We start from the raw sequence: 13,942 nt of genomic DNA on the forward strand, positions 1-13,942 counted from the left end.
AAAATTACTTTTACCTACAAACAATTCATTGAATCATTAAATCCTTGTTTCTCATGTTGCTCGGTAGAAATTCTTGGAATTGATATAATCTGTTTTCCTCAGACGTTTTCATTGAAAATTGTGAAAAAAATCGAGCTAGATGGAAATTGGACTGAGAGGAAGATCGACTTCTTATGTTTTAAGTAACATTATTATTATATAGATTTCAACGAAGTATCATTTTTGGTTCACTAGGGTACAATTTTTATCATAATTTTATTTCCCTTTGGAAAAATAAAATTATACCTAACTTTATTTCCAAGTTAAAAAAATGTAGAACATTAATCACAGATTTTTAAAAATCAAAGTAAAGTCGGTTTTGATCTAAGTACCTAAGACTGTTACCAACTTAAGAACAGTCTTTGTTTGCCGAGCTTCTTTAAATTAATTAATTGTTAAAACGAAATTTAAGTTTTTTTTTTTAATTTTGTTTTTATATTATGCATTTACCAAATTTCTATATAAAAAGCCTTAGAAAAATATAGTATCTTGAACTTTAAGAGTAAATTCGTGAGACCCAGCCATGCATTTTATTTTTATCATATTGTACATAAAGCTCTATTAAAGAAATGGACTCTGAATTTATTGCGTCTTAATTAAAAAGATAATGCAAGCTGAAAGGTTATGGAAAATACATTTGGTATAATGATATGAGATGTTCAAATTTTCACTAGATATCAATTTAGCGTGCAAAAGGTTTAAAAGTCCAAAATAATAAAATATAAATAGATAAAATACTGTCTGTCTTCTTTATCTTAATGAAATCAAATTTTAATAGGTATATACATTTTGTGAGGTCAAGTATTGGTTTATTAAAAACAATAAACTCAGGTTTTGACTGTAGTAAGTTGATATAGTTTGTATCTTTATTAATAAGTTTTGAATTGACACTACCGTTATAGTATCCTTTTCTATCTCTTGCTATAGCAGTTCAAGTTGCATTTAAAAATCTTAGTACCTTACAGAAACTAAATAATAGCTTTCCAATCATATTATATTCATTATAAATCAGAACATACTCCTCAATTTTAGCTTTTGAATGTCATAATGACTATTACAAGATAAGATACCTTCAGCTGTGATTCTTAGAAGTTTCTTCTGATTTATATTTATAAAGGAAGTATTATCTTTTTGGATTTTGGAATACAGACTTTTTTAGAGATATTTATCGTAACTTTATGTCTTGAGATAAAAGTGAAGAAATTGCTATAAAAAGGCGAAGTGCCAGAGCAATGGCATTAGTCTTTGATTAGTAATTGAAAATGAACTTAAGTTGGATTGTGTTGGGGACTCTTGTTACCCTCGTTGCATCTGCCCCAGAGGGTAGGAAAAGTAGCATAACCACGGTGAGACAAAATATATACATACTCAATACTCATATAACAATTCTTTTACCCTAAATATTAATCACAGGAATCATTGGTAAGAGGTTATGGATATCCTTTTGAAAAATACACCGTTCAGACATCTGACGGATACAAATTGGGCCTTCACAGAATTCCCTATTCACCTAAATTGAACAATTCAATGGAACACCGTCCAGTTGTTTTTCTTATGCACGGAGTGTTAAGCTCATCTGCTGATTGGGTTGTCGTAGGACCATTAGATAATGCATTGGCTTTCGTTCTTTCGGATGCCGGCTATGATGTTTGGTTGGGCAATGCTCGTGGAAACACTTATTCTCGAAAGCACGTCCTTCGCAATCCACTCTTTAAAAGTTTTTGGAACTTTGATTGGCATGAAATTGCCATGTACGATTTGCCAGCTATGATTGAACATGTTTGCTCTGTGACAGGAGAGGAAAAAGTCACATACATTGGTCACTCACAGGGAACTACTACGTTCCTTGTACTAAATTCATTAAACACAGACTTCAAGCACCGTATCAAGTCGGCTCATTTGTTGGCACCAGTGGCTTACATGGAACATTTGCAGTCTCCCGTTTTCAAATGGACTTCTGGAATAATGGGACTACCGAACTATTCACCTTATTTTACTGGCAGCATGGAAATTATGCCAAATTCGAAATTAATGGAAGTACTTGGTTATTCTGTATGCACTGCAAAAGCAGCCGTTGTTTCAGTTTGTGCAAATCCCTCTTTCCTTCTTGGGGGCTGGGATACTGAAAATCTTAATGAGGTAAGTTAACTTATAGAGAGCTTTATGTTTACAATACTGTCTTTAATCATCGACGTTTGCTTTTAAGATTAAAGTTCCTGATATAATGGCTGTAAATCCAGCTGGATCGTCTGTAAATCAGATCTACCACTACATGCAGGTTAAGCAATCTGGAAAATTCCGTCAATTTGATTATGGTTTAGCTCGTAATTTGGCAAAATATGGCTCTAAAAAGCCTCCACTATATCCACTTGCTAAAATCGATGTTCCAATCTATCTTTACTATGCTCAAAATGATTATCTAGCTGCAGTAGAAGATGTGGAGAGACTTATTAAAGAACTGCCTGAAACAAGTGTTAAGCAAACCTACGCGGTTCCACACCCAAAATGGAATCATTTTGACTTTTTGTGGGGACTGAATGTTAAGGAACAAGTCTATGATACTCTTATGGAGAATTTGGCTGAAATTGAATAAAATGAGATGCCTACATATTTTTATTGAGCTATTTATATAGCAGTTTATGTATGTACGCGTTTTAAAAAATTTTCAAATTCAATTTAGTTCTGAAATGTTTTAAACTAAGGTCCAATTTATTCACACTCCATTAAATTTAAAGTCGCCATTAAAAAATTGAAATTTTAAAATTTGTATGCGATTTGACAGTTTTATAATTTTTAATGGAGCCTTTAAAAATAATGGAGAGTGAATAAATTGGGCCTAAATGCAAAATCGTCAAATTAAAAATGTCAAAGTTAAAATAAAATAATACAGAATGTTTATTGAGCAAAACAAAAGTTTAAATTTTTTTAGAACCTTTTTAGCAGAACAAAAGAGGTGCAGTCTCTATTGTGGAACTTGATAAAGTTTGGTTTATTTATAAAAGCACAATAATTTAGAATGAGTGGCTTCTGATTCCTTTCCTATTCCCTTTTAAGATCTTAATGGCTCGCTGCATTCTAATAATAGTCGTGTTTTTTTGGTTAACTCAGTAACAAATGATTGCTAAGGATAAACAAAAGTTTTTTGTTTGTTGCTTTACAGAGAAATTTGTTTAAAAACATTTATTTTTTGGATAAAAACATTTATTTCCCCATCTGCGGATTTTGATTTTGTTCCAATTGAATAAAAGTTGTTCATTTTCCTACACCCGAAAATATCACACAAAATCAGGTGGAAGTAGTTTTTGGAGTGTTATGAAAAGAGTGTATAACACAAAAAAAAATCAGGTTCATGGACAGAACTTTTTTTACTTATGTATTATATTTATATGTAGGTATCATAAAAAAAAATCATGTACTTAGAATTCCTTCTCGTTTTTTGTAATTTTATATTTTTCCGAAAAATGACAAAAATTAAAGAGTGAGACATTTTTAAAAAGCAAACAGTGAGACATAGGTTTTAAAATCTATGATTTTAACATGATTTCAATATGATTTGGAGGAGTTTTTTCTTTCGTTTTTTTTTCGGCTTTTTTGTAACTTTTTTGAAGAAATGGGTATAAATTAATTAATTATATACTTGTGACTCAAATATTTGACGTTTTTGTTAATTTGTTTCGGTTTTATCCTTAACGGCCATATTATTCACTAGTTTAAAAAATACATCTGGATGTAAACAATGTTAAATGTCAAAAATAAATCCAATTCCATAATATTCACTACTTAAATCCAATCTTAAATCCAATTTTTTAAATCCAATCTCGTTAAATCCAAACAAATTTAAACTGCTCTCTGGAGGTCTGTTTAACTTTATAAATCCAGATGTAAAATTAATTTTCACAGTGTTCAGATGTTTTTTCGAGTATTTTGTGAAGGAAAAATAAAGATAAATGCTAATTATACAAAATTTATTGAATAAACATATAATTTTTTTTGAGTGAATAATATGACCAAAAAATTAAATCCTTGGATTTATGAAATTCAGATTTAATGGATTGGATTTAAAATTAACTTAAATCCAAACTAAATCCAGAGTGAATAATATGGCCGTAAGTCTTACTGTTCACCTTTGCCTGTCTCATTGATCGCACCCCTTGCAAACAGTGAGACTGGAATTTTTTATTTTTGCATTATTTTTTTTTTTTGGTTATAAATTCATTTATCAACCGAAGAACTATTTTCAGTGGTCTTATCCTTAAATGAAGCCTCAAAAGTCCCTAGATAGTCCAGAAACCTACGCGCTCCGAACCTACCACAGTACGAAAACGAAAACTTTAAACGCATTTATCTCGAAACGCGTTTTTTTCCGCGCCGTGCAACGTAACTCAAAAACAAAAGAAGCTATTGACTTGAAATAAAATGCAAATAACTCGTTAACTTATTGGCCATAGCATGAACCTAAAAGTTCAATATAATTTTTACAATAAATATTTTTTTCAACAATTTTTTTATAAAAAAAACATTGTGTTTTTTCGTTTTTTTGGTCTTTAATTTTTATTTTACATTTTTTTTTTACTAAATTTAAGTTCATGTTATGCGTATAAATATATTTGAAAAAAAATTCTTTTTTGATTATAAATAATTTTCTGGACTTGGGTATTGCACTTCGCAAACTGAAGACGCCAACTTTAAAGAGCTGTAGAGCCGCCATTTTGTTTTTATTTTACATCAAAAAAATTGTATCAATACTTCATAATGTCAATAATATCATATATTTTTCCAAATTTCAATAAATGCTTTCGGTTTTCCAAAAAAAAATTATTGAAAAAGCTGTCTTCCAGAGGGATTTCTCCCCTTAAACTGATTTCAAAGTTTGGTTAAGCTAGCTTGGTAACATTCTAAGATAAACCAACTTAAAAGAAAGGTGTCTCAATGGTTCACACCTTTCCCCTACATACAGATAAAAATAAAATATCTATAACAAAATACAAAGGAAGTATTTAAAATAGTAGTAAAAATTACTGCGAAAATATTTAATTTTTATTTATGATCCTAGATAATAATGGAATTGCAAACACAATGTAAAATTAAAGATTGGCTGCAAAAAAAGAGCCATACTGTTCTAGTATGGTGATTAGCTCACCATCCATACCATTTATAACGCGTAGCGAAACTAAAAAATCTGAGATTTGATAAGGGGGAATCTGTAATAGGGGTAATTAACCAGATAACATAACAAAAGTTCTATTATTTTGACTGGTGTTGTTATAAAAACATGACCAAAACATTAATTTTAACTTGAGTGATTAGTCGCTTTTAAGTTCAATTGGTTTTATTTATTAGTTCCGCAATTAAACATTTCTTTTTTTTCAATATTGAAATTTTTTCATAGAAATAAATGTTGCGCATACGCTACAGTGACCGACCATTTGATAATCTCAGCAGGTGTTTAATATTCCCTGGATGTTTTACACAAAATTGAGAAATTTGTAACATACACAGACATATAAGAAGGAGAAGGTATAAAATTTAAGTTTAATATTGAGCTCGGAAGAAAAATAAAACTTTTCAAAAATGAACAGAATAAATTTCAAGAATTTTGACAAAATAGTTATTTTGAGAACAAAAATTATTCAGGCAAAATTATTAAGAAAATGAACATGATTTTACGGCAAAATTGTTTCATGCATTTAATAAATATGTAAATCAATAAACAAAAACTTTCTTTATATTGTGTTATTTTGGCAATGTTATTTTAATTTAAAAATATGTTATTTTTCTTGGAAAATAAAAAAAGTTATTAATTTATAAAAAAAAAAATTAAGCCTCGCTTTGCTTTTATGATTTTTTTAAAAACGTCTTTAAAAAGCTTCAACAAGATTCTAAAGCATTTGCTGAAGTTTTCTATACCTAAAAAAGATGAGTCGCTTATTCTTTTAATAAACATAAGCACATTGTTCTTTTGTGAACTGTAATGTTTTGGATTTCGTTAAAGGAATGATATACAGTATTTTATTTACGGTATATTGTCCAAAACTGTGTTTTTTTTGTTCTTTTGGTTTTTGAATTTTGTTCAGGTATTTAATGTCTAACTACCAGCTTACCACTATCGCACAAGTTTAAACGATTTAGTAAGCCATTTTAGTAAGATACTATTTTTTTTTGTCAAATATGTGGGAGCAGGCGTACCTACTATCATAAGTCTCAATTGTGGTATTTTTTTTTACATTTATCGAAATATAAATAAGTTATATGCAATTAAAGCTTAAAATATATTAACTTAGGCTTGAGTACCTAACCTATTACCTATTTGCGAAGCTAAAAAAACAAACGATTTTTTAAAGAATTAAGATAAAATCAGTAAATATAGGTACCTACATAAGTGAAAGTCTTTCATTTAACTCTAGATCTCATTAAAATAATATCAATTCATAAACTCAAACAAAACAATATTATGCTCTGAGATGACAGTAATAGCTATCATTGGATTGCCCTTTGTCTACCATCCCAATAATCCTTCAGTCAGGACAATTTACATTTACATATGAAATTCATTCCAGTTTATATCGTCTGTACACAGTTTTTTTTTTTGTATTCCTTTTAAAATCAATAAATGTTTCCTACCTAATAACAGCCATAGAAAAAAAATTACATGTTATCCTTTTCTATCTCGACAAACACTATATAGCCTTTTATATCTACCAGCCATGTTAATTGTCTTCTACGACGATGTAAACACTAGTGTTTCCTCAAAAAAAAAAAAAATAAATAAAAAAATCAATATCCGCCCTCATGAAGTCATGGATCGATAATAGAGAGAGTCGTCCCGAAACCAATATGTGTAGGTACATGTAGACACATAGCAAGTACAGAAAACTGATGCTGGACTGGATTGCTTTTTTTCTGAGTGCTATGTGTACTGGCGCTACTGGGTGCTTGCTCTGCTCAACCAACAACAACAACCCCCTTCAAAATTTCACCCATAATATCCCAACAAAACTACCATCATCAACCTCCCCCAAATCCAACCCCATAATTCCGGGTTCGATTACGATTCGCACCAAGAGACGTCTCCTTCGAGCATTCAATGCAACTCATTGCACGATTTGCTTCGCAATCGTTCGGAAGTGTTACTCAGAAGGTTGTTCTTTTTATCCAGTACAAACAATATTTTTTTTTTTGATGCTATTTTTAAGCGTTTCTAATAGTTATTTTTTTTTTAAACGGGAATAGAGAAATAAAAATTACTTTGGTGGTTTTTAAGGACGATAGTGTCCATGTGTAAAAAAAACGATAAGAAACAAAACAAAAGAAGCGGTCTTATAAGTATGTAATTGAGTTTTTAGGGGTTGGCTTAAAGACCATAGTTGTCTAAGCAAAAGGCGGGAATTACTTTAATTTCTTTGTTTAGAACAATAAAAAAAAGAAAATTATTATCAAGTGAATATGTACAATATTTCTTCGCCACCATTAATATTGATTAAAATTTATCGATCGAATGAGTGAAAATCTATTTGGGACATACAAAAAAAAATAAAACACTTTTTATTCCACGGAGGTGTGTATTTTTGTAACATATGTGCAGACAAGTGAAGAACAAATTGAGTACAATTATTAGCAAACAAAGGTGAATAAAAATACAATTTGGATTTATTTGTGAGATGACAGTGAGTACCTTCCTCCTACTTTGTATACTTTTATATGTGCTCCTACTCCACCTGTCGATGTACTTAGTTATAGTGTTACTTACAATTTTTTTTTCTCCATTGTTTGTTTGGGGGTCGATGATGGCCTCGCCTTTCTGAATGGATCCACTTTCAAGCAGTGTTGAACCGTAAATCTTTTATGATGTGGCTTTGTTTATAAAATATAGCTATAGGTATTCATTGAGAGCTTCATTAGGCACTTTGATTAGCTATGCCAATTTCGCGCGCGAAACTACTGTCGTAGCTGGAATCATAATAAATACGAGTATTTTCTAAACTATCATGGGATTTAGATGATGTGTATATTTTGAAAAAATAGCATAAATCCATAAATCCCAATGGAATTTAAAAAAAAAATATATAGGGGTTCCTTTTTGGCATCGCCTTTTATCATTTTGTGTATATTGACTCCCGTTGAGATGTTACTTTTATAGCTCATATACCAACTATGAGACTTATTTTTTTGTTTGTGTTATTGATTTATCGATTTTGTTTGGTCCTTGAGAGTGTTTTCTGCTAAAAATGGGTTTGTTAACAGAGTGCATTTATATGGAGGTACAATAAATGAATATTGATTTAAGGGTGAATATACGCCATACATGTTGGGGTTGTAATTGTTAAATGTTTTTTAGAATTTTGTTTTCGTTCAAATGATTGAATTTCAATATTCTATGGGTGGTGTTGATTTCTGGAAAGTTATAGGTACTTTTTTTTTGTTTGTAGGTAGGTAATTGTTTCCAAACTTACTGACAAAAACTGAATGGCGGTCATTATTTGTAATCAAAAAAAAAGTTTAAAACTTTAAGCAAATTAGAGCTAGGTACACAGACAAACATAAGGCACATAGATCAAGATGATGCTCTTCTTAAATTTATTTACTTAAAATAATTTATTTACTTAAAAAATCAAAATTAATGGAATCCTTATTATTAAATTCTGCTAAAATCAAAGTGAATTTCATTCATTGTAACAAAGAATTTCCTTCTATCTGCTTAGAATTAAATGATTTCTTATTAATTTTATGTGCAATCTAATTGAAATTAAAAGATTAAACAAAATTAAAAGGTACTCCGTACTCGTATATGCCTTTTTAAGGTGCAAGGAATTAAGAAGGTTTGTCCACTTATTTTAAGACGGCAGTCTTCATGGCCAAAAAATACATACATGCAAAAAAATTCTTAACTTAATTTATGTAGATTCCATTTGTTTTAGCATGTCTTTTTTCTCCGTGTAGATCAGCAAAGTAGGATTTAATAAGTTTTGCAGGTCCTGCGGTCAACCAATGTAGATTGTTGTAAAACAAAAAATATAATAAAGCATAAATTGTTCAAGGAACTTGCAAAGAATTTGTTTTCCAAGTTATTGAACCAAAGACAACGTTTATTTAGTTATCAGATCTGAAAGCTATGTGCTAGTTAAAAGAAAGTGAGAGAGAGCAGAGCACCATGCGACCAATTATTTAAAATTCGAAAATTTATAAACTGGATCAAACAATATTATAAGCTCTACAAATCAAATGTTAAAATGGTTGACAGGGTTAAACTGATACACCTTGTTAATGTAACCTTATTTTTAAAAACAAAAACAATTTACATTTATTAAGTCTTAGAAATCATTTCCTGCATCTTTCGACTTTGTTGACTTTCATTTTTTTTATAATTTTTGGATTTAGAAAAAAAATTGATTTTTTTTTTAAAGGAGAATGGGCATATTGGACGTTGAGCGGCCAGTAATGAAATTGGTATCAAATGAAAGAACTATAACTTAGGAAAAATTTTTACTATGGCCGTTTCGTTGTATTGCATTTGGAATGGAAGATATTGCAATATTAGTGTTGTTAATGCATCGAGCAATATGCGAAGGGCAAATTGAATTACTATTTTAATTAAATTATGAAATATGATTTTATGTCATTTTTTCTATGATTTAAAACCTCAATCTTGAATATCCGACCAATGGAACTCAAAATATAAGCTTTTTAGTCCAACCACTTCAAGATTTTGTTTTTGAGTTTTCAAAAGGAAAAAACAAATAAAAAATTGAGAAAAAAGTCTTAAATAGACTCGAAATTGATGTTTTAAAAAGCCAATATTTTGGGTTCTATTGGTTGGATATCCAAAATAAAGGTCTTCAGGCTCAGGGAAAATGACAGATTATCATATCTTGCACTTAAAATACACATTCAATTTTAAACATTGAGACAATTTGCATTAACTTTTAAATGCAAAAACGCATTTTATCGGTTTGTGAAGAACGTTAGAAGGATACAACTTCTGCACAATGTATGTAAGACTTAACTACATAAAAAAGTAACAAAATCGTTCTTGGACGCGGAACGTCCAAGTTCCATACAAAATTGCCCATTCTCCTTTAAACTAATATTTACTAGATTTGTACATAAACTGTTTTAGAAATTTAAGCAACTTGAACTCTCTTATCGACTTTTATGCTGCACGGAAGTCGACTATGAGAATTGCGACTTTAGCAACTTGTGATTTACCTTCACAATAGTCGACCTATGTACACCGAAAACCTTTGTTGCACTGCAACTTGTGAAAAGTCGACATTACGCCCTCAATTGGGTTTTTAGCCGAGAGTATATTTTTGTCGCCTTTGAGTTGAAAAGATAAATTATTGAACATAATTTAATTCATGCAAAAACAAAATTTCAAAAAAAATCATAGACCCATTTTCATAAAATTGATTTAAATTTTTTTAATATTTTTAAAAAAATCTAAAAAATGAGTTTTTTTTTAGGTAATATTGCTACTATTCGTTAAATTCGCTTGAGTCATAAAAGAGAAAGTTAAAAATAAAATTAAAAACGGTTCTAAAAAGGAACCGTTAATAAGTGGTTCAATTTCTTTTTATTTCAAAAGTAGAACCTTATTTGCCAAGCCCACAGATTTTTAATCAAAATCGTTCGAGCCATTTTTGCAATTTGTTATATGGCATACCGCATACACCATTAATTTTGGTCTTAAAATAAAAATTTGAAGTTCTTTTATACATAAATCTCCCAAAAAACTCATAACTATACTAATATAATAATTTTGAACTTAATCGATTCAGTGGTTTGGTCTGTACCTTAAGATATATAAAGACAGACTGACAGAATTGCGGAACCCACTCTTTTTCTCATTCTCTATCATCGTACCTACCATCGTACCTTCCAATATATTGCTACTAAAAATTGACCTTTAAAAACAAATAATATTGGTCACACTGGATTATATTTGAAGTTGCCATTAAGAATGAAAAGTTTGTCAAATCGCATACAAATTTTAAAATTTCCCGATTTAAATAGCGACCTTAAATTTGATGCAGTTTGAATAAATTAGGCCAAAAACTGTTTATTAAATTTGTTCTCATAGTTAAATTTAGTTGATTTGATTGTAAGGCTCGTCACATGCATTTTTAAGTTCATGCATACATTTTTATGTAGGTTGTATGTAGAACTTTTACATATTATTGAAAAATTAAAGGGTTCATAATAGTTTTTTGTATGGATAGCAATAAATAATAAAACCAGATAACCTTTGCTCATCATTCATTGACCTTTCATGATCAGTTCCATACTAAATTTTAAATGTTTTCTACTGGCGCCCAACGCAAGATTTTCACATGAATTGTGTATAAGTTAGTTAGGTATTATTTTTTTTTATCGTTTAATACAAATAAATGTACCTACAATTTGCTAAACTCTTAAATTTCTATTTTTTTTTACAGATTTTGATTGCTTTTGTTCTAAAATAAAATATATACTACCATGACAGTTGAAAACTATCACTTGAAATGGGATTCCCACTTGACTCATTTAAACAGCGCAATATCAACCTTATTCAGGTAAAAACCACTTCATTAATAATATATTTTTATCTTTATTCAATTAAATATTTTCTCTGTATAATTTCAGAAACGAAAGATTTGCCGATGTCCTTCTATACAGCAGTAGCCCAGAACCTGGAGTTCCAAAAATTGGTATATCAGCGCACAAGTTTATACTAAGCTCTTCTAGCCAGGTATAGTACAAATAGAGACTATACAAAGTTCCAGCTTTTAATGATTAAACCATCATTTAATTTGTATAGTTCTTCGCTACAATTTTTGACTCAACTTTACCATCGTCAACGTCTAATGGAATTTTTCACATTGTTCTTCCACCTGACTTAACACAACGCACCATACAAATTTTAGTTCAGTACATGTACAGCGGTGAAGCAACTGTACCCAATGAAGTACTCAGTGAAGTCCTTCGCGGAGGAGAGTTATTGAAAATTCGAGGCCTCTGTCGTGCCCCACCAAGTAGCAATTCTGAGCTCAACAACTGTGACTATTCGAAACCTAATCATGGAGAAGCGAATACTCGTTTTGCTAACGAACTTCGAGGCTTAGGTGCATCAGTGCTTCCAGAAGAAAGTCCTGTCATAGTGAAATCACCAAAACCACCGCATATAGGTCTTCTACGAGTTGTAAATTCCAGTTCATTAGGTGGGCGAATATCAGTGAACAAAGATGTTGCCATCGATCCAGAACCAGGTGAGTCAAACTATTCATATCCACCCGAGATCAATCCACGTGTATCGTGTCGAGAAAGTGGTTGCACCGGATGTACCGAACCTTCAGATATAGAAAGCCCAATGGAATTGGCTCCAGCACCAAAGCTTACAATGCGAACAGATTTGCATAATAGTCAGTCGATCGAAGAAAAATCCACAGTTCCGCATAGTCAACCCTTCCGTAGAATAAGTTTACCCATTGATCCGCTATCAACTTCAGAAGAACCTCTAAACTGTTGTCATATAAAAGAGGAGCCATCCGATTCGTGGCATGCTCCATCGATTGGTGGCGATGTTTCTCCATTACCCGTGGGCATTCCTAAAATCGTTCTCAAATTAAAAATGCCACGTCCAGCGCCGATAAAACTCGAAGCTCCAGGAAGTGGCGACGAAGAATGCAGTCAGCCGCCATTAGACAATATTGACCACTTGCCCTATACTCGATTAGCCTGTGACGTTTGCAAGACATCATTTGACGAACCTAAAGCGTGGGTACGGCACATGGAAAGTCATATGGAAAAACCCGAACCCGACAAGGATTCAGATAATTCTTCCAGTGCGTTCAATCGGTCGACTTCCAAGACGGTTTATGTGCCAAAGAAACGAAGACGTATTTCGGTAAATATATAAAATTTAAGCTCTATTGTTAAGACCTTTAAAAATGAATATATTCTAGCCTCAACATTTATCTGGAGACCATGTTACACTTATTTGCGATCTCTGCACAATGTAATTTGAGTTTAATTTGATTTACAATGGAGTGTTATATAATACTAATTTTTCAAAAAAATATCCTTATAGGTCTTTTACAACACCGGCTGAATGGGTTCGTCACACAAACACTCAACACACAGAATCCGAATTAGCCTTATTCAATAATCAACGCAACGCAGTCCAACAGAAGCCAACATCAGAAGCCGAGGTAGTGAGGTACAGTCGAAGACACCATCATACTAGTGGGCTATTCAAAGCGTGAGTTCAGTCAAAAAATGCCGGAGATAGTATTTGTAGTCACGACTCATTGTCAGTTTATCCTAGATCAGTCAGAAGTTTTCATCGTAAGACTTTAATCAATCAAGCCATGCGAACTTCTCCGGCAAGAGGTCTAGATAAGATCTGTGATATATGCACGAAAAGATTTCCAACGACAGATCTTATGATAGATCATAAAAAAACACATCACAATTGAGGAAGGGATGATTTACATAAATTTTGATTTTTTTTTGAAAATTTCGCTCGCAAGTGCAAGCTATAATAAAATTGTTTAATGCACAAAATTGTAATTTTTGGAGTGATCAACGAATCGTTTGCTTACATATATAATAAATACAAACAAAATTTGAAATGAAGTATAGACAAGAATAATTTGTGTATAACTGTAACTATACTTGAAGCGAGGATTATTTATATATACATACTTGTACATAATTTACACTATGAACTTTTTTCAAATTCCATTTAAAAGTTATTTTTATCTTAAAATTATTAAAAAAAATTAAAACTATTTAAAAATTTGAATTTTGTTTTTTTTTATTCAAGGGATGGAAAAAAAAATAGGGTTGCCAATTTTAAAATGGCAAAATTTATGTAGTAACCCTAACCTCAAAAAACAACAAAAAACAACTTTCAAATTTGGAGAGA

The 13,942-nt window shown here is 30.9% G+C and overlaps 2 protein-coding genes across 5 annotated transcripts; both read left to right on the forward strand.

Annotated features, from left to right (window-relative positions):
• Positions 1-1,273: 1,273 nt before the first annotated feature.
• LOC129910793 (lipase 3-like) lies at positions 1,274-2,734 on the forward strand. Its single transcript, XM_055988338.1, has 3 exons — positions 1,274-1,385; positions 1,453-2,178; positions 2,246-2,734. The coding sequence occupies exons 1-3, from the start codon at positions 1,302-1,304 to the stop codon at positions 2,630-2,632; spliced, it is 1,197 nt and encodes a 398-aa protein (XP_055844313.1). The 5' UTR covers positions 1,274-1,301; the 3' UTR covers positions 2,633-2,734.
• Positions 2,735-7,045: 4,311 nt separating this feature from the next.
• LOC129911731 (uncharacterized) lies at positions 7,046-13,752 on the forward strand. Of its 4 annotated transcripts, none has more exons than XM_055989622.1 (7): positions 7,046-7,177; positions 11,472-11,588; positions 11,659-11,764; positions 11,834-12,919; positions 12,978-13,030; positions 13,103-13,273; positions 13,345-13,751. In XM_055989622.1, the coding sequence occupies exons 2-7, from the start codon at positions 11,512-11,514 to the stop codon at positions 13,361-13,363; spliced, it is 1,512 nt and encodes a 503-aa protein (XP_055845597.1). In that variant the 5' UTR covers positions 7,046-7,177; positions 11,472-11,511; the 3' UTR covers positions 13,364-13,751. The 4 variants fall into 4 exon arrangements, with proteins under 4 accessions (XP_055845597.1, XP_055845598.1, XP_055845595.1 ...); XM_055989623.1 differs by lacking the exon at positions 7,046-7,177 and adding an exon at positions 7,198-7,703 and having other exon boundaries at positions 13,330-13,752; XM_055989620.1 differs by lacking the exon at positions 7,046-7,177 and adding an exon at positions 7,199-7,703.
• Positions 13,753-13,942: the final 190 nt, after the last annotated feature.

The sequence above is a fragment of the Episyrphus balteatus genome, chromosome 2 (assembly GCF_945859705.1).
Source record: "Episyrphus balteatus chromosome 2, idEpiBalt1.1, whole genome shotgun sequence".
NCBI lineage: Eukaryota > Metazoa > Arthropoda > Insecta > Diptera > Syrphidae > Episyrphus > Episyrphus balteatus.

Coding starts and splice junctions, on each gene's coding strand:
- LOC129910793 (XM_055988338.1), top strand. CDS start 1,302: ATGAACTTAAGTTGGATTGTGTTGGGGACTCTTGTTACCCTCGTTGCA. Junction 1,386..1,452: donor GGAAAAGTAGCATAACCACG/GTGAGACAAAAT, acceptor TATTAATCACAG/GAATCATTGGTAAGAGGTTA. Junction 2,179..2,245: donor ATACTGAAAATCTTAATGAG/GTAAGTTAACTT, acceptor TTTGCTTTTAAG/ATTAAAGTTCCTGATATAAT.
- LOC129911731 (XM_055989622.1), top strand. CDS start 11,512: ATGACAGTTGAAAACTATCACTTGAAATGGGATTCCCACTTGACTCAT. Junction 11,589..11,658: donor GCAATATCAACCTTATTCAG/GTAAAAACCACT, acceptor GTATAATTTCAG/AAACGAAAGATTTGCCGATG. Junction 11,765..11,833: donor TACTAAGCTCTTCTAGCCAG/GTATAGTACAAA, acceptor TAATTTGTATAG/TTCTTCGCTACAATTTTTGA.